General features: G+C 45.9%; 1 protein-coding gene across 1 annotated transcript in view; it reads left to right on the top strand.

Moving 5' to 3' along the window:
- The window catches only part of Tiam1 (TIAM Rac1 associated GEF 1), a 119,075-nt gene that overhangs the window by 32,604 nt on the left and 58,783 nt on the right, over positions 1-27,688 (top strand). The window contains exons 5-10 of the mRNA XM_051191808.1: positions 6,024-6,248; positions 8,264-8,449; positions 13,569-13,715; positions 15,765-15,839; positions 18,543-18,713; positions 24,975-25,079. Coding sequence (XP_051047765.1) covers positions 6,024-6,248; positions 8,264-8,449; positions 13,569-13,715; positions 15,765-15,839; positions 18,543-18,713; positions 24,975-25,079 — 909 coding nt within the window. The remainder of the gene's footprint in view (positions 1-6,023; positions 6,249-8,263; positions 8,450-13,568; positions 13,716-15,764; positions 15,840-18,542; positions 18,714-24,974; positions 25,080-27,688) is intronic.

Genomic DNA, 27,688 nt, shown 5'->3' with positions numbered 1-27,688 from the left:
TCCACTCTGGAAAAGAGAGTCAAGTTACCCACAGAACTAGGAAAGGGGCTTTGTGTGCAGCGGGGGTGAGGGAGAATGTTGGAGCAGCTGATGTGGAAGAAATTTTATGCTGTCTGCAGAGTGTGTGGCTTTAGCTCCTGCCTCAAGCTGTTTTCATTAGAGCTCTTTCCTCCGACTCAGTGTCAGAGGCAGCACCGGGCATACCGGGCAGCACCGGCTACTTACAAAGTCCAGAGTCCCTCCATGGATGTCACTCATCCATTGCTAGAGGATGCCACAGCTCCCCGCACAACTCAGCCGCTGGAAGGGAACATCCCAACATGTGTTTCAAATTCCTGCCCCAGATGCCTAGGGACAGGCAAGATAGAGGCTTGGTTGAGCAGAAAGTCCTGCAGTGGCAAGGGAATGAAAAAAAAAAAAAATGTGGCTTTAGCAGAAGAGTGCCTTTTCTTGGTTTTCAGCGGACCACGTTGTCCGCATTAGAGGGAGACTTGAAGAGACCGCATCTGCACCGCTCTCTTGGGTCACAGATTAAGCGGTTGATTAGCCTGGTCCGACAGTGAATTCTCTGTCTCCATCATCAACCTTTGGATGCTAGTCAGAAACAGAAAGAGGGAAGTTTTCTGTGCCTTTTCTAACCACCGTATTATACAAGCAGAACATGGCTTCCCTGTGAATAAGGGGAGGCTTTGAGTTTCTCCAGTCTCTGGGAAACCTTACTTCCAGGCAGCAGACTTTAGGAAGGGCGTGAGGGTCACAGGTTGGGGGAAAAGCAGCATCCAGTAGACTCTATAGAGAAGGCCAGAGAGGGGATTTAGCATCCTGGGACTTGTGCGGCTCTCCTCCCCGGGGCGGGGCATCGAGTCCGAAAGGACCTGCGGGCAGGTCAGCTCCCAGCTTTTCACCTATCTGCTTTGTTGGGGGGTGAGTTCTTTGTTAAACTGTTAGCTGTTGCTATTTCCCTGTTCGGGTATTAATCAGTGTGACCCAGGTCTTCTGCTGGTAGCCACGGCTCCTCTTTGGGCTATCTGTCCAAGGCTCGAGCCATTCCCCCGTTTTCTGCAGATTTGATCTGGGGCGTGGCTTGCACCTCATGTCCTCATGTGTTCAGCCCTGTGCACCCTGCGTTGAGGTTCTTGCTGCACACGTTCTCCCCTCCCATAACATTTAAATCACGTGGTCAACCCATTCTGAGTTTGAGGTACCTTAGACCCCCTCAACCCAAACTCCGAACTTTAATTCCTGTTAAATATTGTCTTCATGGTTTTGCCCTTGAGGTGAGTTTGTGGATAACACGGTGGATCCTTAAGTCCCTCCTTGGTACTGTGGGTAGGGCAAGCTACATCTCCGTCTTTCTTTTCTGTGCTAATTTGTGTGTTGACATGCTCTGTAACCAAATCCCCTTTTCCCAACACCGTGGGCCGTATCCCTGCCCTTAGGCTGCACCGTAGAAAGTTTTTAGTGGGAACATACTCCACTGCAGCCCCTGCTAGCAAGTGAAAGGGAGAGTGGGTGTGCACAGAAGGGTCAAACGGGTGTGTGCACCTCTGTTATCTGACAGCCTGCTCTTGTGTTAACAAATCTAGTTCCGGGAGAGCAGGAACTAACTTATACAGCAAGAGCATTAATGAATTCAGGAGGCCTCTGCCCAGGTGCCTACACTAGACACAGATACTCTGGAGGCCAGAGCAGGGACACTACGACTCTCAAGGGAAACACTTTAAGACATGGAGCCTCCTGGGGTGCAGAGCTGGAGCAGAACCGCCCCCCCCCCCAGTGGAGGGTATGGTGCAGAGTGATAGGCAGGACCAGGCATGGCATACCCTTCTGCTAATGTGTCAGAAATTTCTCTGTGTTAAAAGTACAGTACTGGAGACTGTCAATCAGCTTCCCATTGCCATAAAAAAGGCCTCAAACAGGCTACTTACGAAGGAGAAAGGGGAGGCTATTTAAGCCTACTTATGAGCTAGTTTTGGTGGTTTGAACTTCTGACATGGGCAGCACACCTCCTTGTCCCTGTCCCCTTCTCTATAACAGACACTGTTACTGGTTTCCAGTTTCTGGTCCTCTGGCTTTTTTGAGGATGCCATTTGTTTAGGGGAAACTTCAGAGTACCTGCTCTTGTTTCTCTGTCCTCTGGCGTTCCCGCTAGAGGCTGGCATCTCATACCTGGTGATCACTCTGTGCTCATACTCAGTCATGAGACACCTCAACCTGCCTGCCCATCATCCGTGGTCAGTTACTCTCACAGCCTGGACAGACACCAGTGGCCTGAGGAGGGACCTCAGTGGACCGTTTTTGTTGGCATTTTCTCAAGAGGTCTGCTCAGCTTTGCCAGCCATGTGTCCCGTGTTTCACATTCTCGGGGCTGATACCATGCACCCAGCCATGTGTCCCGTGTTTCACATTCTCGGGGCTGATACCATGCACCCAGCCACGTGTCCCGTGTTTCACATTCTCGGGGCTGATACCATGCATTTCTTTGTTTGCAGCCATCAGCTCTTGCTTCTCTGGTGCTACCTTCCTGGACTCAACTCCCCCTTCTATAAAAATGACCCCTAGTTGGGGACAGGAAGAGAGTGAATGTATGTGCACAGTTGCCTGACCTCCAGTGGGAGAGGAGAGTTAAGTTCCCTTACTGTTATTAAAATTATTAAGGCTTGTATTAATACAGCTCTTGGATATGGGCAACCCCGAGGAAAAGGACTCATCATGTAGCATCCTAAAAGATGGACACTCCCTCTCCGGTCTTTTTAAATTAAAGATGAAGGTTAACGTTTTGTGGAATTCTTCTTCTGCTTCTCTCAACACAGCTTGTCCCAAATTTTAGTTCCTTGGCCCTCTCTGCTTTTGTTCTCCAGAATTTCTCCAGTTTGAAATGAGCCTCCCTTTCCTGCCAGTCACGTAAACCATTGATTATCTGAACTCACCAAGGGTCCTCCATGCTTTGGGTAATTGAAGCTAGATCTATTTAAATACATAATGAAGCCGCAAGCTTCATCCCTTCTCTGAACACAGAGTGGCTCTTAGGCAAATGCCTTTTTTTTTTTTTCTTTTTTCTTTTTTTTTTTTTTTTGTTGGCTGATTATCTGTTGGCAAGAACCTCTCACTGAACTTCATGTAGTGCTTGTAGCATCCCCAGAAGGTGGAGGAAGAATCCCAGAACTGCTCTCTCTACCTGTCTACTGCCGTTTGTGTGATGGGCCAGGGCATATGGGTGGGTGTGGGTGGTCTCTCCTTCTTCTGCCTCTGTGGCCACTGGGCTCTGGCGATGAACGCTTTCTTAGACTGTGTCCCCGGTGAAATTTGCTTGCTGTAGGGAGGTGATTCAAGGTTAGTGGATTGAGCAGACTTTCTGGGTGTCAGAATTGAGTCTGCAGAGAGGCCCTTCCTGTACCCCGCTGCGTTAAGTTAGCAGTGTGCTGAGGCCACACTGGAGCCTGAGAACTGATGGCATGTTCAAGACCTTTCTCCTTAGAAGTAGCTGGGGAGAGCGGTCAGCACACAGGTTTCCTGCCCTCATCGGCACAGGGCTCCCTCTTGCTGCTGCCAAAGGACCAAATTTGCTCCAAAGCTCATTTAGTGGATTGTTCTGCTCAGAACTGGATTTGGTTTAATGACAGGGAATGGCGGGGACTGCTGTTTTATTTAGACAGGACAGCAGGAGGAAAAAAAATCTCACTAATGGAAATTCCTCAGCCACTGACAGGGTTTTAGCGTTAGATGGCTGAGACGTGTGCACTTAGTGGTTAAAGGGGCTAGTGGGTAAGTTTTTTCATAAACCTGTTATCACATGTTTCTCTAGCTCTGGAAGACTGACGTCATTTTCCTATTGCTTTGATTTGACTGCAAGTCATTTGCTTATTTATCCATTTATTTACTTGTTTGTTTATGCATGTGCCAGGGCTTATGTGTGTTGTAAGCCTGGGGACAGCGTCCACTTTTTTTGGAGACAGTCTTTCATTGACCCAAGCTTAGGTCAAGTGGAGAGTGGATGCAGTTAGGCGGATGATAGAAGCAAAGAACTTGGATTAGACAGTAAGTCTAGAGGGCACACTCCATCAATATAGCAGGTAGCCCCTTACTGCCATGGAAACAGTTCTGCCACCGCCCCTGAGAGGTCCAGGGTCACACACTATGTCGTGGGCTCATTGTTTGTGGGAGGAGCTTGAACTCATTTTTTGGGGGGAGGGTAAGGTGTATGATCAGGACCTTGAAAGGGAATACTAAAGACTGGGTATGCACACATACACACATGCAACTCCTTTTGGATTTTTACATCCTGAGTTTACTTGTGGCTTTAATGTCCTTACCTCATCTCCTCCTCCTACTCAGTCCACACAGATCAGTCTCGGTTGCTTGCCTGTCGCTGCTACTGTTCCACTAGGAGCAAGGCCAGATGATTGCAGTCTATTCACTGACGGCGTGTTTCTCTTTATAAACACAACTGTCAGGTCTTTTAGGTTTGTAAGCTGGCTTTCCTGCAAGACAGCATTTTTAATGTTGGATGCCATGTCTTTGGATGAATACAAAACTCAGATTCACTACCTTCAATCGTCATTAGACTAAACCTTCCATTCTTAACCACCAGGGAATAATATGCTGCTGGGGTTGGGGGGAGTCTTGTTAAGAGAGTTTTGTGTGGGGTCCTGTTGAAAGAATTTTCTTTGTAAAACAGCCCGATAGTGAGGTGAAGATAGCGATTAGCATCACAGAGGAAAAAGCGATGACAGCAGCCACATTAATGTTACCGAGAAATGACGGAGCCAATCATTTCTTCAGTTTAGCTGTGCCTTTGCATATACTGAATTCTTTGGGCTTGTGGGAGAATCTAGAAAAGTCTAGAATCTCCACATTTATACATATTCCTGCTTGATCTCCTAGTTTAAAAACATAGTGTTTTTATCAATTCTTGAGAATTTTATAGACCCTATTGTGATTATATTTTCCCCTCCCCAAATTCCTCCCAGATCCTCCCCACCTCTCTTCCCTCCTTACCCATCTCTCCCTCCCCCTGTCTCTCATTCTCCTCTCTCCCCCTCTCTTTTCCTGTCTGTCAATATTTATCTGTTTGTTTGTTTATTTTTTGAGACAGGGTCTCTCTGTGTAGCCCTGTCCTCTGTAGAACTCGCTCTGTAGACCAGGCTGGCCCCACAGAGATCTGCCTATCTCTGCCTCCCGATGGAATTAAAGACGTGTGCCACCACCCCCTGCCTCTCTCGATCTTTTAACCCTGTTTGCTTTGGAGACCACTTCTTGGTGTAGAGCCTGACTGATAAACCAGGGGTCACACAATTAAAGCAAACTGACTTGACCTCTCCCAGCAGCTATCAAATACCAATAGCTCTTAGCTAGCCGTGGGACTTGTGACCACTCCCCTCCTCCGTGTTGGGATTTGGTCTGGCTAGAGCTTGTGCGTGTTGAATGATTTTGCGTATAATAATCTTGCCTGAGCTTTCACCTCCAAACTTTACCATGTTTGCCTTTCAGAGCATCTTTGTCTTACATTTGTCTCGTTTGGAGGTCACCTGTCCTTTGGTGTGTGTCACAAAGCATCATCTTAGTGCTCTTCTTAAATAGGCTGTTGGTAGTTTGTGGTTGACTGCTGGGTTCTTGCTGCTCACGGGTGTTATTCCTGGACTTCCCTAAGGCAGTATTGATCCTGGTTGCCTTGAACTCTTCCCCAACCCTAGTTTGATACAGCGGCTTAAAACTGGGCTAAGTTCTTCAGATGTATCATTTAAGCAAGAAAATTAATTTCTTAGGCACATTGGGTAACATGTGGCTTTGAGGGTAGCACTTGAAGGGTGGTGGCCTGGCCTTCTTGTGTGGATTTCTAGAAGGGGTAAGTTAAGGTAGCTGTGTGTGTGTGTGTGTGTGTGTGTGTGTGTGTGTGTGTGTGTGTGTGCTTGCGCGCGCGTGTGAGAGAGACACCTCGACTCAGAAGCACTACTTCCCTGAACACACACTTAGTTTCTGTCATCTTCTAAGAAGCGACTCTTGCCCCCGCCCTCCTTGTGTAGACCACCAGCCAGACAGAGCTGGAAAACTGGATCACCGCCATCCACTCTGCCTGCGCAGCTGCCGTCGCAAGACACCACCACAAGGAAGACACGCTCCGCCTCCTCAAGTCGGAAATCAAGAAGCTGGAGCAGAAGATCGACATGGATGAGAAGATGAAGAAGATGGGTGAGATGCAGCTGTCCTCAGTCACCGACTCGAAGAAGAAGAAGACCATTTTAGACCAGGTGACTGCTCCTTTGTGTCTGGAGCTGGAGATTTGTTAGGTCTTTTGTTTTGTTTTGTTTTTCCTGTCTGGAGTCTTGAAAGAGCTTCCCTCACCATGGCAGCAGCCTGACACCCAGATTCTTAAGCTCTTTGTTGTGACTGTCATTTCCTCACCCTTTGTTCAGAGTTGACTGTTATGAGCTAAAGGGAACAATATGACATTGAATGGGAGGCAGAAATCAGAGACAGGAGCCCTCCAGCTTTTACCAGTTTGATTCTAGGGGAAACTGTACTTGAAAAGCTACTGGTTCTTTCCCCACCTTACCATGGAGGTAAGCTATGAGGCTTCATTCCTGATTCCTCAGTAAACTTAGAATCCTAAATTAAAAATAATAAAAGTTTTTTTTAAAGCCCATACAGCTGCCCCTCACTACACATTGCAAAATGGTTTCAAGACCCCTGCAGAAACCCAAATCTGGGTATGCCCAGTCCCTGACATAAAATAACCTATACACACATCCTCTCGGGCATTTTAATTCACCCCTAGATCATCTGTGTTGCCTACTGCATATGAACATTATGTAACCAAACGTGCTGTAATGTTTTAGAGATATTGACCAGAAAAGTCTGTGCACAATCTCTATAGCTGCAGGGCACAGGCCCCTTTGCTCTGTTCTTTCTTCCATTGTTCACTGTAGATTTAAAATTCAGGCTGATTCACATAAGGGAAAAAAACATGTAAAGGGAACAGTCAGTACATTTGCAATGTGAGGTGGCCACTTTCTTCATGCACTTCTAAAGGGAACCTCACTCCTGGAAAGGTTCGCCCCTCTCTGTCCCTAGCAGGTTTGCCCCTTTGAGGTGCTCCATACGAATGTAATCGCTTAGTGTGTGACCCCTGCGCCTGCCTTCTTCACCTCACATAGCTTTGTGGAGTTTGATTTGGACCGGGGCTTATACAGCACTGCCTCCGCCTCTCTGCGGGCCCACCCCTCCTTGTTCCATTGAGCGCATGCGGCCCTGTTACCCATTTCTTCTCTGAGGGGAACTTGAGCCATCTGCAGCTTCTCGGCTGCTTTGAACAGTGCCATCATGAACATGTGTCTTCACACCGATTTTTAACCAAGATTGAAAAGGGAGATGTCACCAAGGACCCCTCTCTCAGCTCTCACCCTGTCTTTTTTAAGGGTTTGATTTTATGTGTCATCTGATGTGTGCTGGCCTGTCTCGTGCATTCTTGGTGCCCACAGAAGCCGGAAGAGGGCATCAGAGCCACTAGAAAATGAAGTCACGGGCAGTCACGGGATGCTGTGTGGGTGCTGGGAACGGAACCCAGGCCCTCTGTAAGAGCGGCAAATGCTCTTAATTGCCAGGCCATCGCTCTAGTCCCACGAGCATTCACTCCGTGCCAGTCCATTATTCTTGAATGTACTCGCTCCTCCGTGATCTTATTCGAATGTCAGTAACCAGAGGATACTCTGTCACTTTGAGTGACAGGGACACGTGTGGGCACTAGCCTTGGGTGGAGCCCTGTATCCTAACCCCTGGATCTCCACACTGGCCCTTAACAGCTTCCAACCCTGTTCTTAACACTCACCCAACCTTTACCAAAGCTTTTGTTTTACTTGCTTTTGACCTGTAGTTGGCCTTACTTTTGTTTGTAAAAGTCCTCTCTCTCCTGGTCGACATGAGAGTTCCTTAGTCGGCATGGAGACCCCTACATTTTCAGTCCTTCTGTCTTAGGCTTGTGGTCAGAAATGACATACCACACATGCTGCCCCCACCCCCACACAATTCCCTGTGAAATCTATGCTAGCAATGTACTTGATGGTAATGATGCTGAGTTTATGATTACTGATCTTTGCAAAGAAGAAAGCATGTGTCCCTAGGGGACCCAGGGGCCCTGTTGTTTACCCTCAAGAGTTGTAATTAGTACCTTTATAATAAAGGGATCTGCAAGATTCTTGCAGAAAAGGATGGCTAGCATTTGTTTTCACCTTTTCTGACCTTTCTGTCCGTTTGTTCACTATTGTAGATCTTTGTTTGGGAGCAGAATCTCGAACAGTTCCAGATGGACCTGTTTCGTTTCCGCTGTTATTTAGCCAGCCTCCAGGGCGGGGAGCTGCCAAACCCCAAAAGGCTACTTGCTTTTGCAAGCCGGCCGACGAAAGTGGCAATGGGCCGCCTTGGGATCTTTTCCGTCTCGTCTTTTCATGCCCTGGTGAGTAGAAGCAAACGAATTTTGGAGAAATATTTATCTTGGTGCTTAATCCTGTACAGGACTTGACAGTGGTCTCTCAACGGTTTTCTTAGTTTGCTGCCCTGTACAGATTTCCAGACTGTCTTCACTTTGCAGTTCATGCAAAATTCCCTTTGAACCTGTGTGGAAATGTAATCAAACCTCTCTTAACAGCAAACACTGTGTATGGCGCAAGGAATCCGCAAAGGCACCATCTCTCCAGATCCCTTCTCCCACCCCAGTCTGCCCCTCTCCATGGTATTAGGAATTGAACCCAGGACCTCATACATGCTAGATAAACACTCTACCGTTGACCCCACATCCCAGCATCATAAAGGAGTTATCTTGAGATATGTCCCCTGCAATGTCTATGGATAGATGTTACTTTTAGACAGTTTTGACATTTGAAACCTCAAAGTTAATAACTTCCTGTAAATGATGCATGGAGGGCTTCCCCTGGTGTATATAGATCTAGTCCCTCTGTCCCCACACACCATACACTAGACACAGAGCGTTGTGGACTGGAGGTCTCACTTTTTATCATAGTTTGATGGCTGTAAATACACGATGTGTGGAGGAAGGCCAGGCTTCAGAGGTGTGCAGCTGGGCACGTGTCCTAAGAAGGGAGTTTTTGCCCGACTCCTAAGCAGCAGTGTTCCTGTGCTGTCTGTTCACACTCTGAGTACTTGCTGAGTTACAAACAGCTTTATGTACTTTGGGCCCATTCTGCCAAAGGGGGGAAAAACCAGTGTCCAAGCAACATGTTTTAGCCCATCCAGGTGGACACCCTCAGAGCTATAGTACACCTTTAACACATTTCCCGTGGGACTAGATGTCAAGTGTCAGGGTCCTGGGCTGCCTTCGGAGGTCTTAGCTGAGTATTGCCTGTGCACGCCACTGTGTTCTGCGTTATAATTCAGTCTGGGACATTTGTGTTCTTTGTAAATAGATTAGCATCTTCATTCAGATAATTAGGGGAGATTTGCATTTTGAAAGAGGTCTTACTCCAACTTCTAGAGTTTGTTAAAAACTGTCTTGTTCTGCCAATTACAGCTCTGCTCCTGGCCTGCTTGCCCACCTCTCTCTGTGGCTGATACATTTTAATTTTTCCCTGTTAAGTCATAGCTGGGCAAATGAGAACTAAGCTGTGAACCCAGCTTTTCATTATGGTATGATCTAGGTCTGTTACCTGAGCACTAGTTTTTAACTTAGCCAAATCTCTGTTCCGCGTGGGGAAAAAGTGATATAAGCAAATTCACGTCCCTGCTGTCAGAATGTCCCAATCAAGAGTGTTTACTTGTTTATCTTTATTAATGGGCAAGCTCGTCTGTCTCAGTGAGACACACCCTGTCAATCCCCAGCATCTGCATCCCCTTTCCCCTTTGCCGCTGAGCTACTTGTCTGTAATTGATCTCTGGGCCCTGTAAGTTCCCTCTCTTCCAGTCTATGATGTGTGCATTCTTTTCCATGCGACGGCAGGTGAGTTAAATCTGCCCCGTTGAGGAAGAGGTGGCATTGGTAGTTCTCAGGGAGTTTTGCTCCTTGATTTGGAAGAATAGTGTTTCATTCCCTAAGTCTGCCTCTCTGTTCCTTTGCCCTGTGTCTTGCTAGCTGCTTCAGTGTAACAATCCTGGTGTCCCTGCGCCCTTGCCAGTCTGTGCAGGAGGCAGAACAAGTTAGCACACTCCATAGGGTTTCTGGGTCTGTTTGTGCATCAGCCCCCACAGAACATCCCGAGCAGAATTCTAATCTGATTTATTGGATACCTCAGCGCTGCTCTCCCCCACCCCCATCTCGCCTTGTCGTTTGACCCTAAGGGTCCCCTCCTCTCATGGGAGTTGAGGCCTTCTTCAATTCCTCCTTTGTCTGGGGCGTTCCCACTCCTTTTAAGTGGGAGTGGATGGATGGAGAAGGGGCCAGGCCGCCAGGGCCAGGGCAGGGCTTTGAGCCACAATGGCAGTCCCATTCACTGGCTGGTCCCAGTCACGCTGAGTGATTTGCCTTCATTAACTGAAGGGTCCCTGCTCTGCTCTTTGAAGAAAGGTTATCATTGTTCTTGTTTGCACAGATGAGCTGACTGATAAAGTAGTCAGGTGGCCGCCACAGAGGATGCATTGTGAGGGCCGATCATTGAGAAACTCATGAGCTCTTATCCGACAGTTCCTCCGCCAGCCCATTTTCTATATCCCTTTGGTTGTTATTGTCACCGGGGGGTGGGGTGGGGTGAGGTGGGGGAGTGCGGTAGGGTTAGGGGAGGGGCTTTCTTAGTGCCCACAAGGACTGAGCACTTGTGAATAACCGCTAGAGTCTTTGAAACGGTCTCAGTCAGCCAGCCAGGCTCTGGGAGTCTTCGTGTACCCAGGTTTCTCTTCCCCCTGAGATTGTAAACTCCAAGAGTTACTTTTTAAATGATTGCTGCTACACCATTTAATTTCCCGTGTTTTATTTATTCATTTGATTGACACCCCTGGCATGTGTGGGTTGCCAGCCTTGTAACGAGGGCTGTAAGAGCACAGAGTGTCTGTCCTCATGTTCATGTAGGAGAGACGGGAAGGAGGGCACTCACAGTTCATGGAGCATGGTAAGTGCAGACAGTGAGGCATGCTGGGAAGGAAATGAGCAGGCTAACACAAGCCTGCTGTGATAACCATTCCTCAGCATCTTCACAAGAGCAGCATCAGGACCCACTGGGATGCCAAAGGACCTCACGTAATGTGGCGTCCTCCAATGCACTTTAAACCCCGTCTAGATCACTTACCGGGCATAATACAATGCTAATGGTATGCAGATGCTTGTACTATATTGTTTGCTGAATAATGAAGAGGAAATAATGTATGTGCAGAATACATATGGAACTTTTTTCTGAATAATTTTGATGGGATGTTGCTTGAATCCATGGATGCAGGGTGCTGACTCCTTTTGGCTACCTGTGTGTGGCATGGGGGCAAACGACAGACAGACAGACAGACATTGTTCTTACTAGAAGACATTGTTGTTGTTTGTAAACAGGCTGAGATCAGACAGCTGATCTGGTTTGGGTTTTAAAGGTTAGCACCATTTCTTCTGTTTGCATAGCCGTGGGAGCGTATATGTGTCAGCATGTTCTGATTTAATCAGTTTACAGGCTTTGTTCTCCTTCAGCTTAGAAAGTAGTGGCCAGAACATCTGACCGTGTTTTATGATGCCTTCTATTCGTGGGTTCTCTCCCCAGCCCCCAATGCCTCCAGAATGAGTGTAGGTTAAAATCTGTCTCATAAAATTTCCCATGGGAGTCTTGGCTCCCGCTTTTAAATGTCTGATCTGTGTTTCTTAAGGACTTAGCCGAGACAAGGCAAGACTTCAGCTCCCGCACCCTTCTGTTTTCATCCTAGTCCAAAACCCGTCTCCCTAATGCCCTGGCAGAGAAGCTGTTTTGGCTTCGGTTCTAAGAACATGCGGGGTCCTTGCCTGTCTCCTCACTGGCTTTCCTCTGTGTTGATACTTTTAATACTGAAGTCTCGGGGAAATGCCTAGTGGCCATCATGCTGAGGGATGGAGGCCCCGTGTGTTACCCAACACCGTCCCACCACCGAAGCTGCTGCCAGTTGGCATCTGTCACATTGGGAGTTGGCCCGTGGGAATCTATGACAAGTAGTTTCTAAGACATTCACCTCCAGCAGCAGAGAGCAGGTGGGGGCTTTTATTTCATGTCTGTCTGAGTCACTGAGCCTCCTGCCATGCCCTTTTGGAAGGAGATCTTGTGGGTGGCCTATTGAGATCTCCTGGCAGACGTTCTGGAAGTTCCTGGGACATTGCTTACAACCTATAGGGTAAAGTTCAAGCCTGCAGCTCTAAGGCCTTTCTGGATCCTCAGAGATCCTCACCTCTGCCACTGTCACAGCGGCAGCCTCAACTATGGGTGTCCCGTCCTGTTCTGAAATGTTTCTCTGTTGGATGGTACCTTGGAGGCATCTCAACAGAGTATAGCTTTAAAAAGAAATACACGTGTAATTTCCTTTTCACATGACCATAACACATGTAAGTTATAGAAGATCTGTGTTTACTACACATATGTATGTAGATGGTGGATGGATGGATGGATGGATGGATGGATGGATGGAGAGAGGTGTGGAGGGAGGAGATAAAGCATGAACACATGAGAGAAAACTCTCCATTCATCTGTACCTTCGTTAGGCTTGGATGTGGCTCAGTGGCAAAGTGCTTGCCCAGCGTGTGTCAAAGTCCTGGGGTCAGTCCTTAATGCAATGGAGAGAGAGAGAGAGAGAGAATCTTGTTGTTCTAGGTATGTAGTACAGTGGTCCAGTCTGACAAGGTGGTTCCTTTACCTTTGTCTTCCATCCTGGAAAAACCTGGTATTTTAGGCTGTGGTCTGTAGTCCTCATCACCAGCGCTGAGTTACACCAAAGAGAAGAGAAAGCCTCCTTCTTTGAGAACATTTCCTAGAAGCTGTCCCATTATCAGAAATGGTCACAAGCCCATGCTCTGCTCCAAGGAAGAGAGGCCAATTTTGATTTCTTGGCCAAGTGCCCAGATACATTAGGGATTTCCTGGTGGAGATGCTGGATACTGGGGCAGAGGTTACTTATCTAGCAAGGAGGATGGTTTTATGTGTTCTAAGATTTTGAAGAGATCCCAAAAGATGGAAGAGACATCAGTTGGTGTAGATTTATTGTAGAATCATAGGAGACAAATCTGTTTTTTTACCAGCCTTGGTATCATTTTTACTAAAATGCAGAAACTGTTCTGTAGTGTTTTACAAAGCACCTCTAGAAATGTGTGTGGTTCCATGCTTTAAGTGCAGTAGTAGGTCAAGCAGACTGGAGGACAGCTAACTCTTAGTAATGTGACATCTTTTGTTACCATTTTATTGATTGTTATTGATTTCCTACAGTGATTGAGTTTGCCAACTTTCCATTTTACATTAGTGAAGGTTCCCAGAATCTCCTCCATCTATCTGTGTGAGATGGATTAATGCTGTGGGAACTGGGGTCAGAAGTGTGCTAGGCTTTACCCAAGGGTAGGGCTGTGGTGGCGACTGAGGGCACCTATGTCAGTCTTTACAGACCTCTCTTGTGGCTCCTTCTGCCTTCCCCGATCCCAGGTGGCAGCCCGCACTGGTGAGACCGGAGTGAGAAGACGCACTCAGGCCATGTCCAGGTCTGCAAGCAAGCGAAGGAGCAGGTTTTCTTCTCTCTGGGGCCTGGACACCACCTCCAAAAAGAAGCAGGGGCGTCCAGCCATCAACCAGGTAGGTCCCGTCCACACAAAGGACCTACAGACACTGCTTCTGGGTCAGTTGATGTGCGTGCGTGCGTGCGTGCGTGTGTGCGTGTGTGTGTGTGTGTGTGTGTGTGTGTGTGTGTGTGCGTGCCTCCCTTTAATGACACTTTAAATCAACTTGACATGAAGTTAGTTGTGCTAGACAATTTTTAATAAGTAATTTATACCCAAACATTGAGCTCTGCTATTAATCTGTCGCCACCATCCATCTGCCACCTGCACTCTACCCAAACTCTGGTTAATTACGGACCCACTAAAGAAAAGTGCAGAATTCGTGCAAGTCCTCAGGAGAGAGCAGCCACCACAGGAAGCCAAGTGAGCATTAGCTACACCTCAGCCGTCTCGGGTGCCGGATCACAGGCAGCCTCCAGGGAAATGTGTTCATTTCTTTGTCTCTGAGATATGGAAGGTGGCCTTAAAGGGGCAGCTCCTCGGTCTCTGGGAACAAGGACCCAGGAATGTGAGAGAGACAACCATGGCTGCTGCTTCTGCTCAGGTCAGGGGCTGGCAGAGGCTCTCGTAACTAGCCATCTTCTAGAAGGATGGTGGCTGAAGCCCTGCGTAACCACACCCAGTGGCCCTAATCTTCCCTTTCCTGCTAAGGCCTGTTTCTTGCTGCTGTTTCTGCTAGAAAACTCTACTCTCCATTATTGTCATCTGGGCCCACTGAACAGCCTCAAACTATTTGTCTAGACTTTAGAGACCAGGAGACAGGAGCCATTTTCCTTGTTTTGGAGGGAGTATTCATTTCATGGGGTACTGTGTCTGGACCGTCATGGGGTACTGTGTCTGGACCATCAGGCACTGACTGTGAGGGGTTATGACCGGAGTGTAACCTCCATGTGACTTCATCACAGCAGTCCCTTACCAGTTACTCAGAGAACTGAAGCCACCAGCTTCCATAGGATGAAGTTTTGAGAGTTGGTTCTGAAGGCCGCTGTCCTAAATTCCTTAGTTGGCCTACACATTCACTCTAAACCTGGCCTTTTGGCCTTGACGAAACCTGAATGAAAGAGACTAGCTAAGCATGCGATGAGAGAGTGGGGGGCGGAACAACCTTGTTTATTTTCTAATTTCAGAGAGGGTAGAATGTAGAATTTGTTGTTGTGGACTTGGCACAGTAGAGACCCAATGGTTCTCCATCCTTTCTGCAGAAGTGGGCCATTGGCATCAGCATCTCTCCCCTCCTTCTGGGGAGAGTGATCTTACAAGTTTGACTCATGTTCTATAAATGTCTGACCAAATTTCAATAAGTTCAAGCAAACATCTTCACAACATGTTGTTTAATCATTCATGTAATTCATAAAGTACATATTTTAAAAAAAAATCTTGCTTAGCCATAAAAATTGTAATAGGAATCTGATCACTAATTCAGAACTGTAAAATAGACACAAATTCTGTTCCTATAGCCTGCCTCATTTACACTGGATAGAAAAAGTATTAACCTTATCCCAGTGCACATGCTCATTTAATAGCCTGAATGTAGAATTTATTGTGTCTGTGTTTAGGTATTGATTATTTTCTTTTTATCTTTAAGTCACACAGTTTATCAAATTCCAAAAAATAGGCAGTTATCTGGGTTTTAAATTTAAAAAACCCTTTCTACTTTTTTATATAAAACACAAAATCTACAAATATCTTCTCCAGTTCTGCAGAGGGTTGTGACTTTGAGAGGCAGTGTAATTATGGGTCAGTAGCTGCCTGGGTCTGTGAGGTGAATTCTAGTGAATGAGTCTAGTTCTTTGCCTTTTCTCGTAAATGTGGATGAGTTGTTCACGTTCTAAAAGCAAATGTTTCTTTTCGAACTATTAAAGGTGTAGGAAGTTTGGTCTATTGTGATCTGATTCTTGTGGTTTTCCACCTTGAACTGAGACATACTCTGGCATCCAAGAGGGCCTGAATTCTGCCCTCGTGATTACCCCAAAGCCCTGCCTATTCCAGCTGCTGACCCATGCTTCCTCCCCCCCCCCCCCACTGCCCAGATTTCCTTTTTAAGATGAGGCTTTTGCACACGCAGGTGTTTGGAGAAGGACCTGACACAGTAAAGAAATCGTTGGAGGGGATATTTGATGACACTGTTCCAGATGGCAAGGTAAAAATAAACACGTGTTCCTTTTGGAGACACACGAGTACATTAGCATATGCACAATGCTGTGGTTGGCGGGAGGATGCTAAAATCAAGTACACTCAGCTTGAAAAACTGAAGTGATCAGGTTTTTTAAAAGTTATGTAATAGGTTGTCGTGAGGTGGAGAAATCGTTTTCTGTTTAACTCTTGGTGCTAATAAGAACAGTTCCCTGCTGACATAACATTTCCCATACTTAGCATTTGATGTGTAAGATTCCAACTAGAATTAAGAGAAGATTTGAGTTCTGAGTTAACTGAACATTTTATGTCATTGCTAATTCCTTTTTATGTGCAACTTTTATTCCCATGAGATGAGATCTTAATGCCCTCACTCTCTGCCCACACATGCTATTTTGTTCCATTAGTTTCAAAGAAGTGTTCTGATAGTCTTTCTTTTTTTTCTTTCTCCCTTCCTTCCTTCCTTTCTTTCTTTTTCTTCCTTTCTCCCTTTCTCTCTTTCTTTCTTCCTTTCTTTCTTCCTTTCTTCCTTCCTTCCTTCCTTCCTTCCTTTCTTCCTTCCTTCCTTCCTTTCTTCCTTCCTTCCTTCCTTTCTTTCTTTCTTTCTTTCTTTCTTTCTCTTTCTCTCTCTTTCTCTCTTTCTCTCTTCCTTCCTTCCTTTCTTCTTTTTTTCTTTAATGTGTTTGCTCCCAAGTCAAATACTCAATTTGAGGTTCACAGACTTGATTCAGCCTTGTGCTTTAATTTAATAGGGCTTTCAAACTACTAGGATTAAAACCCCACAAGGACACTGACCCCCTCGTGGCCACTTTTTGTAGCCTCTCTTAAAAAAGGGCTCCCCCTTTCCAGGCCCCCAGTCCCACTTTCCTTTGGGGTCCTAATGTTGACAACACAATGCTGGAGTGATTTCCTGGCCGCCTTTCCCCAGATCAGTTCGACAGAATATTAGTTAGCAGTAGCTAAGCCCAGTGTTCATGAAGGATCTGAGCCCCAGAAACCAGAGTACAGTGTGGAGTTCTTGGTATTGGAGGGAACGGGGGTAAGAGTGGTCACAAGAAAAGCTTCTGTGTATTCAGACCTTCCCGATGTGTCATCCTGGGTTTGGAGGGTTAGCTTAGGGAAAACACTCCCATCACACCTTCTTTGAAGAATTGTTCATGATGAAATTAGATTCCTGCACCTATATACGATCCAAGCATAGCCTTTAACATTTACTTTGCCATATCCGAAGTTGGCCAGTTTTCTATACATTGTGCATTGTAAACGATTCCCTTTCTTGTGCATAGGTTATAGGGATGAGACAACTCTTGAGTCCCCTTGTGTGTTTCTATTTTCCATTTTTTTTTTTTTTTTTTAGGCTAACTTTTTAAAATTCTACTTCCTGGCATTTAGATGCAAACCTATGGTTGATCCAGTGCTAAGGGGCACTTACTTAATGTGGCATGTGGGGACAGCCTGGGAAGATTCAATTGTAGGTAGGGAGCGGTAGGCAAATGATTGCTCTTTGGCCGTTCTTTTCCTGGAATCCCTCTTATCTGTAGAAGGAGTAGTGTTCAAAAGCAGGCCTGAGACTCTTCCACAACTGCCTCCCTTACAGGGCCTTTCCTCACTCCCGAACCCCATGATTTCCATTAATGGAAGTAATCTTACCACCTCCCAGGGTCCACCGAGGAGTTTGTTTCTTCTTGTAAGTTGCTACTATTAGCCTTGTTCTCGGGAATCTGTAGATCTATATTTACCAACTGGGGCTCTTGTTACAAATCCCTAATAAAGGCATATCGCTCGATCATCAAGTGTTTTACATTGTGATGATCTAACACATTCTCTCCTTGCTTGTTTGACTGGTTCCTAATGTGCCAGCCATCCACGGGCTGTTTTCTGCACTAGCCATTCTACTCGCTTAGGATCATCCCAGCTGTATCTGCACGCCCCCTTCCTGAGTCCACAAGTGCGCTCCTCCCCCGCCCTTAGCCAGTGTGGGGGACTGAGATGACTAGCCGTGCTGATGGCCTAAGGAAGACCCTTGCAGCTCTTTGAACTGGGGTGTGGAGCTGTTCCTCCTGGAAGTTGTCCTTGTGGCCCAAGTTGAGTACAGGATGCTGCTGCCTATCCACATGGAGTGCCAGAGCATTATCTCTGTGAGCACATTGTTGCTTTGCCGTTTTAAGTTTACATGGCAGATATTCTTGCTGATAGAATTTTCTGCTCAGAGTTTTGTTTAGTTGTTGTTCTCGTTTGTTTTTGTTTTTCCAAAGGCAGGGTTTCTCAGTGTAGCCCTGGCTGTCCTATAACTCACTCGGTAGTCCACGCTAGCCTTGAACTCACAGAGACCCACCTGCCTCTGCCTTCCAAGTGCTGGGATTAAAGGTGTGTGCCTCCATGACCTGGCTGCTCAAAATTTAAAATGCCTCTGTGGAAGAAACAGTGTACTGAACCAAATGAATGACTTGTTTTTTTCCATCTTCCATCTGCTTGTCCATGCCATACCCACATGGTGGCCATAAGCCATCTGGGTAGGGTCCCCATGTCCAGAGCCAAAGGCTGCCTGCCTTTCCCCTCACACAGCTCCTTTCTCAGTATTTCCTCTTCCGGAGAGCTCCCTCCCATGCTGGCTCTCCTTCCCACGAGCTGCTTCCCTGGCAGATACCTGGGGTCTGACATGGATAGGTCCAGACTGCTGCAACCCTGCTTACTGTATTTCTTACCACAGCGGGACAAGGAAGTGGTCTTACCCAGTGTCCACCAGCACAATCCAGACTGCGACATCTGGGTCCATGAATATTTTACTCCATCCTGGTTCTGCCTGCCCAATAATCAGCCAGCCTTGACGGTTGTGCGGCCTGGGGACACTGCGAGGGACACCTTGGAGCTCATCTGCAAGGTATGTATGTAGCTGTTGAGGTTGTTTTCCGGGGAAGAGCAAAATTGGGTGGAGGTCCCTTCTCGAGTACCGGTGTGCACAGTCTGAGGGACGGAGGCACAGGGTATGCCTTGTTCATGCACACAGCCCTGTGCTAGTATGCATCATATGTTAGCAGTGTCCGTGTGAGGGGCAGGAAGCTCTCCGGGAGTGTTTTGTCTCCATGTATACATTTCTAGGTTTGTAATGAGTATACTACCTTACCCACACACGGCATAGAAAACCTGAGATGAAGATGCAATACAGAACTAGCCACTGTGGACTTTTTGCTGTTTGCCTTTCTGCGCTTCTACTACCTGTGTAAATGTGCTTAACAGCGTCGCCCTGTGGGAGCCATTTTAGAGCCTGATGTTTGGTAGTAATTGACTCACCAGTGACATCTTTCAGTCAGAGAAAATCTGAAGTGAGAGTAAGTTTGACACGATGGGAAGTTCCTCTCTCTGTGAACATGGAATTAGCCTGCATTTTTTTTAACCAGAAAGTGATAGGTTTCATTCTGCTTGTGCTTTATGATGTGGAAATGTCTTGATTTTTTTTTTTTTTTCAAGTTGAGATTCTTCTCATAGCTGAGTGCCTTTGAGTGACAGACAGCAGGAAGGCGGAAGTCACTCATGCACACTGGTTTCCACTTTCCCAAAAGTAATGCGTCGGTGACCTTAGTTGATCACATCAGGTCTGGAAAGGAGATGTTTCTGCCCTAGTTTGCAGGCAGAGAAAGTGAGGGTGTGAAAGCCTTCCGTACTTTCCTCACAGCCCAGTCACAGGAGAGGAAAACCAACAAAATGAACCTGGAATGCCTCAGCCTAGTTCTCGCTGGCTGCTCCCAGCCTGTGTGTGAGTTGTGACAGGTGGACACTCATTCAAAGCCTCTGTCTGTAGGAAGCTCACAAGAACCTAGAAAATCTTCTTAGCGAGTGAGCTGATCTGCCAGGAGGCTCCAAAAGTGGAAATCTTTTGTATTCTAATTTTATTCCAGAACCATGTGGATGGGTAAAAATGACATTTCAAAAGCCCCATTCTTTCAACATATGACTTGTAAATATTGAATAATTTCACTCCCTCAACAAGTATGTTATAATTACACTCTCAGAAATTTATACTTTTTTTTAAAAAAATTGCTAATGCCTAAAAAATATCTCTCTTCATATTAATGAAATGGGGGGGGGATGAATAATACAGCTCAAATTAATGATTTTCAAATAGCCTATGTCAACCTATTATTTCGGGACAAAGCTAAACTTGGCCCTATATAGGCATTAAAAATAAATGATAGCAGCTCACACATGAGCATGAGTTCTAGGTTTTGAACAGAATGGAATCTCTGTTCATAACTTTCCGTGTTAATTAGTTACCAAAGTTGGCCTGTTGAGGGTTTCTGCACTCTTTTATTTATAGCTAAGCATGGTTCCTTAGAGAGCTCTGTGGAGCTGTGGGAGCTATTCTCAGTGGGAGCTGTTGCAAGTAGAACTCTGGCCTTTTTGCATAAACCAGGTGGAGAAGTGTCCTTAAGGAATTGAAAATTAAGCCACAGTTTTATGGTAACCATGGTTACCATGGTTTTGTGAGATGTTAATCTGTGGTAGGTACAATGAGTTGGCTAGACCAGTTTTAGGCTCCTTTTTAAGTATTTGGCCTTTCTAGAAATTAAGAGTACTAAAAAGTGATGTTGTCTCTGTGATATAGAGACCATTGTTAAATAATACCGTCGCCCTGTTCCTTTGTGTTTTGGTTACTTGCTGAGTTTCTGTGGCCATCCTCAACATACAAGTCCCTTCCGGTGTCAATAATAGATCATCCTACCTAGGGTTCCCTGGGTTGCCATTTCCCTCCAAAACAAAGAATGAAGACACTGTAGAACAAGCTTACAGCTCGCGAGTTTAAAAATGGAAAATTTGCATGCTGTACTTCAAGAAACAGATGTTCTCTGGAAAGGGATGCAGTGGAGTAAAGTATACAGAGAGCTGGGGCCTAGATATCGTCCTGACTCTTGAGTAGTTAGTTGAGCAGTTTTATTCTTAAGGATGGAAAGGGAAGAGAGGGGTGTCATGCGTTATAAAATGATCTAATGGTGAATGGATTTTGAATTTTGGAGGAGGGATGGAAAACCGAGACGTAAGAATGGGAGTCTTTTATTTTGTTCTTGTCATTGGTGATGGATGCTGTCCCTAACGTCTAATGGTTTCTTTCTTCTGTCTTTTGCATTAGCCCATTTTCTTTCCTACTCTCTGACCCACATCATTTCACATCAGTTTTCCATCTGCCATCCGATCACCAGTCAAGTCCTGGTACAGTAAATGTTTCAAGATATACATTTCATGTTATAAATGGTACTGAAATGACTGTTAGATGTAGCCTGTAGCCATGTCAGCCTAAAGGGCTGTTGTTTTTTTTTTTTTTTTTTAAAAATACATTCAGATTATTGCAATTATAAAAAATTGCAAAAAAAAAAAAAAAAACGATTCATTCTTTCATAGTTACCCATATTGCTCATGTGTGACCATGGTGTCAATTTTATTACATGCTTTTACTAAGTGTCTGTGTGTGTGTGTGTGTGTGTGTGTGTGTGTGTGTGTGTGTCTGCTCATTGTGTAAGGGGAGGCCCAGGGACTATCTGTGGGAACACAAACCATCTCCTTTAAGGAAGGTTTCTAATTGGCCTGGGCCTCACCGAGTACAATAGACAGGCTGGCCAGCTAGCGCCCCCCCCCCCCTCCGGGGTCGCCCTGTCCCCTCCCACACATTGGGATCATGTGACCTGCCATCACTCCTGGCAGTTTTACATGGTTCCTGAAGGAGAACTCAGGTCCTGCCGCTTGCCTTGCAAACACTTTACCCCAGTCCAGTTAGTTCTTAAGTATTTCAGTGTCTTCAACCATTCATTTAAAATATCTACATCATTGCTTAATCCTCTGAAAGAATTATACTAGGATCTGAATCTTAAAAAAAATATGCCAACTAAAATCAAATTTGCCCAGTTGTGATATATATTGTATGACACAATTTATAGCTAGTTTTCTTGCCCCAAAACAGACACAGTGCTAAGTGATTTGAGTAAATGTACATTGGAAAACAAATTTGTACTACTTAATTTCTTTCCTAATGGGATTCCTCTTGCAAGGAAATTTTCTCTTGAGTGTTTTACGAAGTCTAAATAAGCCAGATGCTCAATAGTTACCCATCAGTATTCTCTAACATTTGGAATTATTTTTTCATGAACTAGTGTTATGAACACAGATGATACTTGGACCCACTTTGATATTGAAGCTCATAATGCTCTTGAGGATTTAATTAGCTTTTTAAAAAATTACTTATTTTTATTTTATGTGCGTTGGTGTTTTGCCTACGTGTCTGCCTGTGTGAGTATGCCAGAACGCCAGGAGTTACAGACAGTTGTGAGCTACCACGTGGGTGCTGGGAATTGAACTGGGGACCTCTGGAAGAGCAGCCAGTGCTCTTAACTGCTAAGCCATCTCTCCAGCCCTCAGTTTCTTAGGACTGTGTTTTATTTGAGATCAACCACATTATGTGGGTTCATGATCCTGAAACTTTCACCAAAATGGGAGGACCCGCAGGAATGCCCATCTTCCAAGCCTGATTTTAGCATCGCAATAGTTATCAACCGTAAAGGACTTTAGATTTCCTTTTAAACCTATATTAAGGAGCCAGGCTGGTCTCGACCTTGAAACCCTCCTGCCTTAACCTCAGAGTGCAGGGATCGTAGGCAGGTGCTAGCATTGAAGTCCCGCACTGGGGTAGCAGAGCCTGTGGTCATTTTCACAGCTGCGGCATGATTCACCGTTATTTTTTTAAAAGAGAATGAGTAATAGAAAGATGTTTGGGAAAATGCATGCAGTCTGAACCCTGTTGTCTGTACAGTGCTAACCCCAGCTGCTGCTTGTCATTCCCTGTGCAGTTCCGAATGTCAGCACTGTGTTGTCTGGGGCCTGGGGGGACCCCACAGCTGGCCAGTGAGCGCTCCTCTGAGCTTTGACCCCCGTAGTCATGTTCACAAGGGGGCAGGGAAAGTGACAGTCTGATTAGGACTGTCCACAAGTGTTTATTAATGACGACAGTAAGGTGTCCAAGCTGCTCTGTCCCTGTTATTGAGATGCCACGAACCCCGCCACCTCAGTAGGGAGCAGATGGCAAAACAAGAGTTTTGCTTGTAATCACAGATTTTGTGAGGACCTGGGGAGAGAGAAGCGTCCCCTCCCTGCGCATGCGCGCGCATGCCATGCACACAGGGAACGTTTCTTGTCACATGGCCCTATTACTGTTTTCCTGTCCCACCAGCAGTGGGTAGCCCTCTTAAAGGCTTCCTCAGCTCAGCCACCCCCTTCTTCCCCTCTGACATCGAGAGCCATGGGCTGTCAGATAGAGGCGTCCTGTCTCAGACATAGTGAAAGTCAGGTGCCGGGGATGTGTTCACTGCACGGTGTCTGTTCTGCTCAGTGGACGGCAGTCTGTGGAACTAAGCACAGGCTGGGGCCCCTCAAGAGCCAGCGACATTCTGCCCTGTGCTCCCAGGAACTCATTTCCGCTTTCTGGAAATGTGCTCCTGTGGTAATACCTGAGTGTCCCCCGTGCATGCATTCATGAGCCTCGGACCGCTCCTCTGTCTCCCTCTTTCTGCATATGGATTCTCATAGCCCAAGCACGCTCCAGAGGCCTGCAGTGATCCAACTGCTGTTTGTACCCTTGCAACTTCATGGAGTGCCTGCTGGGCACACTGCCCACGTTGTTAGCTGTGACTGAGTGAATGTTAAGGGAATAAGGACAGGAATGCTATTAGTTTGCTCTGTGTGTTTGTATTTATACTGACAGTATAGAGTAGGAGTATTTACCAATTAAAATGAATTTCATTATTAAAAGATAATTCTCAGCTGGATGGTGATGGTACACACCTTTAATCCCCTTACTGGGGAGGCAGAGGCAGGTGGATTTCTCTGAGTTTGAGGCCAGCCCGGACTACAGAGTGAGTCCCAGGACAGCCAGGGTACGTAGTGAAACCATCTCACCCACCCCACAAAACATAATTCTCATCACAGTCCATTGGCCAATATTCTTATCACTTGCTTTATATGAAATTGGAAGTTTACTTTTAAAATTTGAGAAATTTAAAATATACGTAAAAGGGAAGTCCATGCAGTAAATCCCCAAGTTACGTAGAATATATACTGCTGAGTTTCATTGATTATTTTGGAAACAAATAGCTTATCACTTACTTGGCAGTATTTGGGGATGTGTTTTTAAGTGATAGATGGGGGCACTTTACAATTAAAATTATCCATTATATATTTCATCTCTTCTAGTATAGCTTCATTGAGTCTTGTAGCATTTGATGTTTCTCTGTGTAGCCTTGGCTGTCCTGGAACTCTCTTTGTAGACCTGGCTGGCTTCTTACTCAACGAGACCCATCTGTCTCTGCCTCCTGAGTGCTAGAATTAAAGGCGTGGTGCCTGGTGTATTGTAACATTTGAAAAGCCTTTTTCTTTTCTTCACATGCCTCCTTTTCGTGTATTGAGAAGATTTATAAAACCATATTATGATGGTATCTTTTGTAATCAAAATATGAAAATGAATTCAAGAATGGCTTTTTAGATAGAGTAGATCCATTGGCCTATCCTAGACAATAGAACGGCTAATTCCCAATCATTTGATGTGTTTCCCAGGTTGGAGCACACTTGCACTGCCCTCAGTGAGTCCCATTCTGAAATATATAAGTAAGGCTAGAATCCAGATGTCTTGCCTGCATGCTAACTTGCTTGCAGTGAGCTGCTAACACCTGTCCTGGGGTCCCCAAATTTCCTGGGGCACAGCGTTTTTCTCTCATTGTTAATGTTCCCTCCTCCTTTCTTGTTACTCTGTGTGTGTGTGTGTGTGTGTGTGTGTGTGTGTGTGTGTGTGTGTGTGTTTACATGCAAGGGCTTTTTTAGTGTAATAGATTTTGTTGGGAAAGCCAGTTGTATAGAGTACAATTAGTCACATACATAGAAGGCTTTGACTCACTTTTCTGCATTGGATTGCATGATCCCTGCGGAGTTTTATTAATGGGTACCAGGTCTGACTTGTATGTGTTCTAACCTTTTAAGGATAGAAACCTACCACACACCCCGTCATCGCGGTTGTCCTCAGGAGGCAAGAGAGCAAGTCCCATGTTCTTAGAGAAGTGCCCTCGTCTGCTCACTACTAAACAGACCTTTTCCCGCCTTCCCATCCCAGGCGCATCAGCTGGATCATTCCGCCCATTACCTGCGCCTGAAATTTCTAATGGAGAACAAGATGCAGTTCTACGTTCCCCAGCCCGAGGAGGACATTTACGAGCTGGTAATGTTTCCTGCCGCTGTCCGCGGACATTCAGTTTGAGATGGTTTTCAAGTTATGTGTGCACTTGTGGTAATTGTAGCTGGTGGGAGAGGAGCAAGTTCTGGAAGGAGTGCACTTCATCCGGAGCTCCAGAGCTGGCAGGGATAAATAACCTTATGTATCACAGGCGTCCTCTGCTTGTCTAGGGAGCAGGGCTGCAGTCACAGAAGACGTTGGAGCCCACAGGTAAAGCTCAGCAAGACTTCAGTCCTCATGGCCGCTCTTCCTGTAGACTTCAGTCTGTTGTCACGATAAAAGCACCAACTCCAATTTTGTGTGACTTATTCTTATCAAAACTGATGGGTCAGATCTTGTTGGGTGTAAAACAAAACCAAGAAACACACAAACGAACCCCAGCCCTCTGGTGCCTTGTCCCAGCCTCTCTTGGAGATCATTCTGGCCTCTTAGGACTTAGTCATCCTTCTGGAGCCACAGAGCTTCTTGTTGTCACAACAGGAAGAAAAATAGGGCAGGGCCTTACCTCGGACGGAAGTATAGGCCAGAGGTTCCTTTTGGGAAAGGGAACAGCAGTGTAGGGTTTCAGAGGAAATGGTGTTTACATCAACATTTTGAACTGTACTTCTTATATTAGGAACCTCTCACCAATGTTGAGCACATAATTTATACAATTATGTTTCCACTGCAGTGGTTACCATCTGGAACGTTCTAGAAGGGTCACCTCAGATCCCTGTAAATGTTTTTTAAGGAAACTGTGATATTTCGCTTCTCTAACAGTCCGATCATGTTATATGTTGAAAAAGGATCAAAATGGGGCTGGAGGGATGGGTGGTCCTGTTGTTTGGAACCCTGACTGCTCTTGCAGAGGGACTGACCTTGGGTTCTCAATACCGATATGGTGACTGGCAGCCATCTATAATTATGGTTTTGGGGTATCTGATGCCCTCTTCTGGCCTATGAAGTCACTGCACACATGTAATAAAGACATGCTTGAGGCAAAACATTCATATGTATGTATGTACGTACACACACACACACACGCGCGCGCGCGCACACACACACACACGACAAATATTGAAAAAAAGGGAAAAGAAACAAAATGGTCAGTCCACTCTAAACCACTGCGTTGATGGAGGAGGCCATGGGTTCCTTCAGAGAAGTAGAGAATAGCCAGTGTTTGTGTCCTGTGAAAGGACTCTCTGTGAAAGTCCTTTCCTTACTTAAACAAGGAAGTACCTAGGAGGCGGAGGCAGGAGGATTTCATGACCCCCAGGAGTTCAAGGCTAGCCCGGAGAACAACACAACAGGATATTTCTTGGAGGGAAAAAAAATCCAGGTGTGTGGTGAACATCTGTAGCTTCATCGCTGTGACCTGTGTATACCAGGCATGTGTGCTAATTGAGCCATGACTTTAACATTTTTATTACTCATATATCATTCTTAATTTTTTAGACTTACTTATTTTATCATTTTATGTATGTGGTTGTTGTTCTTGTATGCATATTGCATAGTGTACATGCCTGGTACCTAAAGAAGTAGGAAGACAGACTCTTGTGAGCCACCATGTGGACGCTGGGAACTGAACCTGGGTCTTCTACAAGAGCAGCCAGTGACCTTAACCACTGAGCCACTTTAGTACTCCTCAGATATTGTTTTTAAGTTTCAGATATGCAGTCTTATCCAGTGAGGTAATCGAGGGCGAATCTCGGTCTGTTTGGGCTTGTAATTATCATGTACATGTTGTATCTTTAAAAAATCTAAAGTACAAAGAGAGCATTGTGTTCCCCCTTTGCAGAGGTCTCTGGCCTGGAGATTCCCCAAGGAAGCGGTTGCCACAGTTAGATCAGCACCTCCATCTTCCCAAGTTCTTTAAGCCTCTTGTGCCTCTGGGCAGCGTTGGTCTGACAAAACTTCTAAGTTATAAGACCTGGTAGTAGGTGTGGTGGCTACCAGTACTCAGAAGTAGTGGCAAGTATAAATAATATTGGCAGATCTCAGTGGCAATTAGAATATGATACCAAGATAACTGCTTTCTATTCACGATGCAGCCAAAGGCACCCTCAGTATTGCTGTGTGTGTTGCCTCCGTGCATTCATGAACAAAGAAGATGCTACATTTTACAGTTTTATGGGGTAAATTTTACCTCTTTCCTGAAATTTTACCCTGGAATCCTCTCAGTGGGTCCCTGGTTTTGGACCCCTGCTTTAGGTCATTCGCCTGGATGTGGCGTCATTCCAAGGCAGAGCCTTTCTGAGCACTGCTGGTTGCTTTTTGAGACCTTTGATTCCGTGTCCCTTTCTGAAGAAGCAGCAGCCCACATGGTGTTATTAGCTTTGCTCTTTCCCGTGCACGCTAATCCCAGTGCCCTTCAGGGGCTATATATGCCTCTCCCCGCCCCAAACTCTTAACTCTGCTGTCAGCCGCCGAACAGAGCCCTGGACTTGACATCTTCTTGGAGGGTGATGAGTGTTCGTGCTACTGGGCAGGGAGTTCTCTTGCTTTGAATATCTACTAATGGTTATTGTCTGTAGGCTTTCCTGATTATATCATTGTAAATGTTACCCATTTGGCTATCTCTTCATGACTAGCTATTGGGAACCATCCATGGAATG

Source organism: Phodopus roborovskii, unplaced genomic scaffold (assembly GCF_943737965.1).
Source record: "Phodopus roborovskii unplaced genomic scaffold, PHOROB, whole genome shotgun sequence".
Classification (NCBI taxonomy): Eukaryota; Metazoa; Chordata; class Mammalia; order Rodentia; family Cricetidae; genus Phodopus; species Phodopus roborovskii.
The sequence above is the reverse complement of the archived record's forward strand: the minus strand, read 5'-3'. Positions and strand labels throughout refer to the sequence as shown.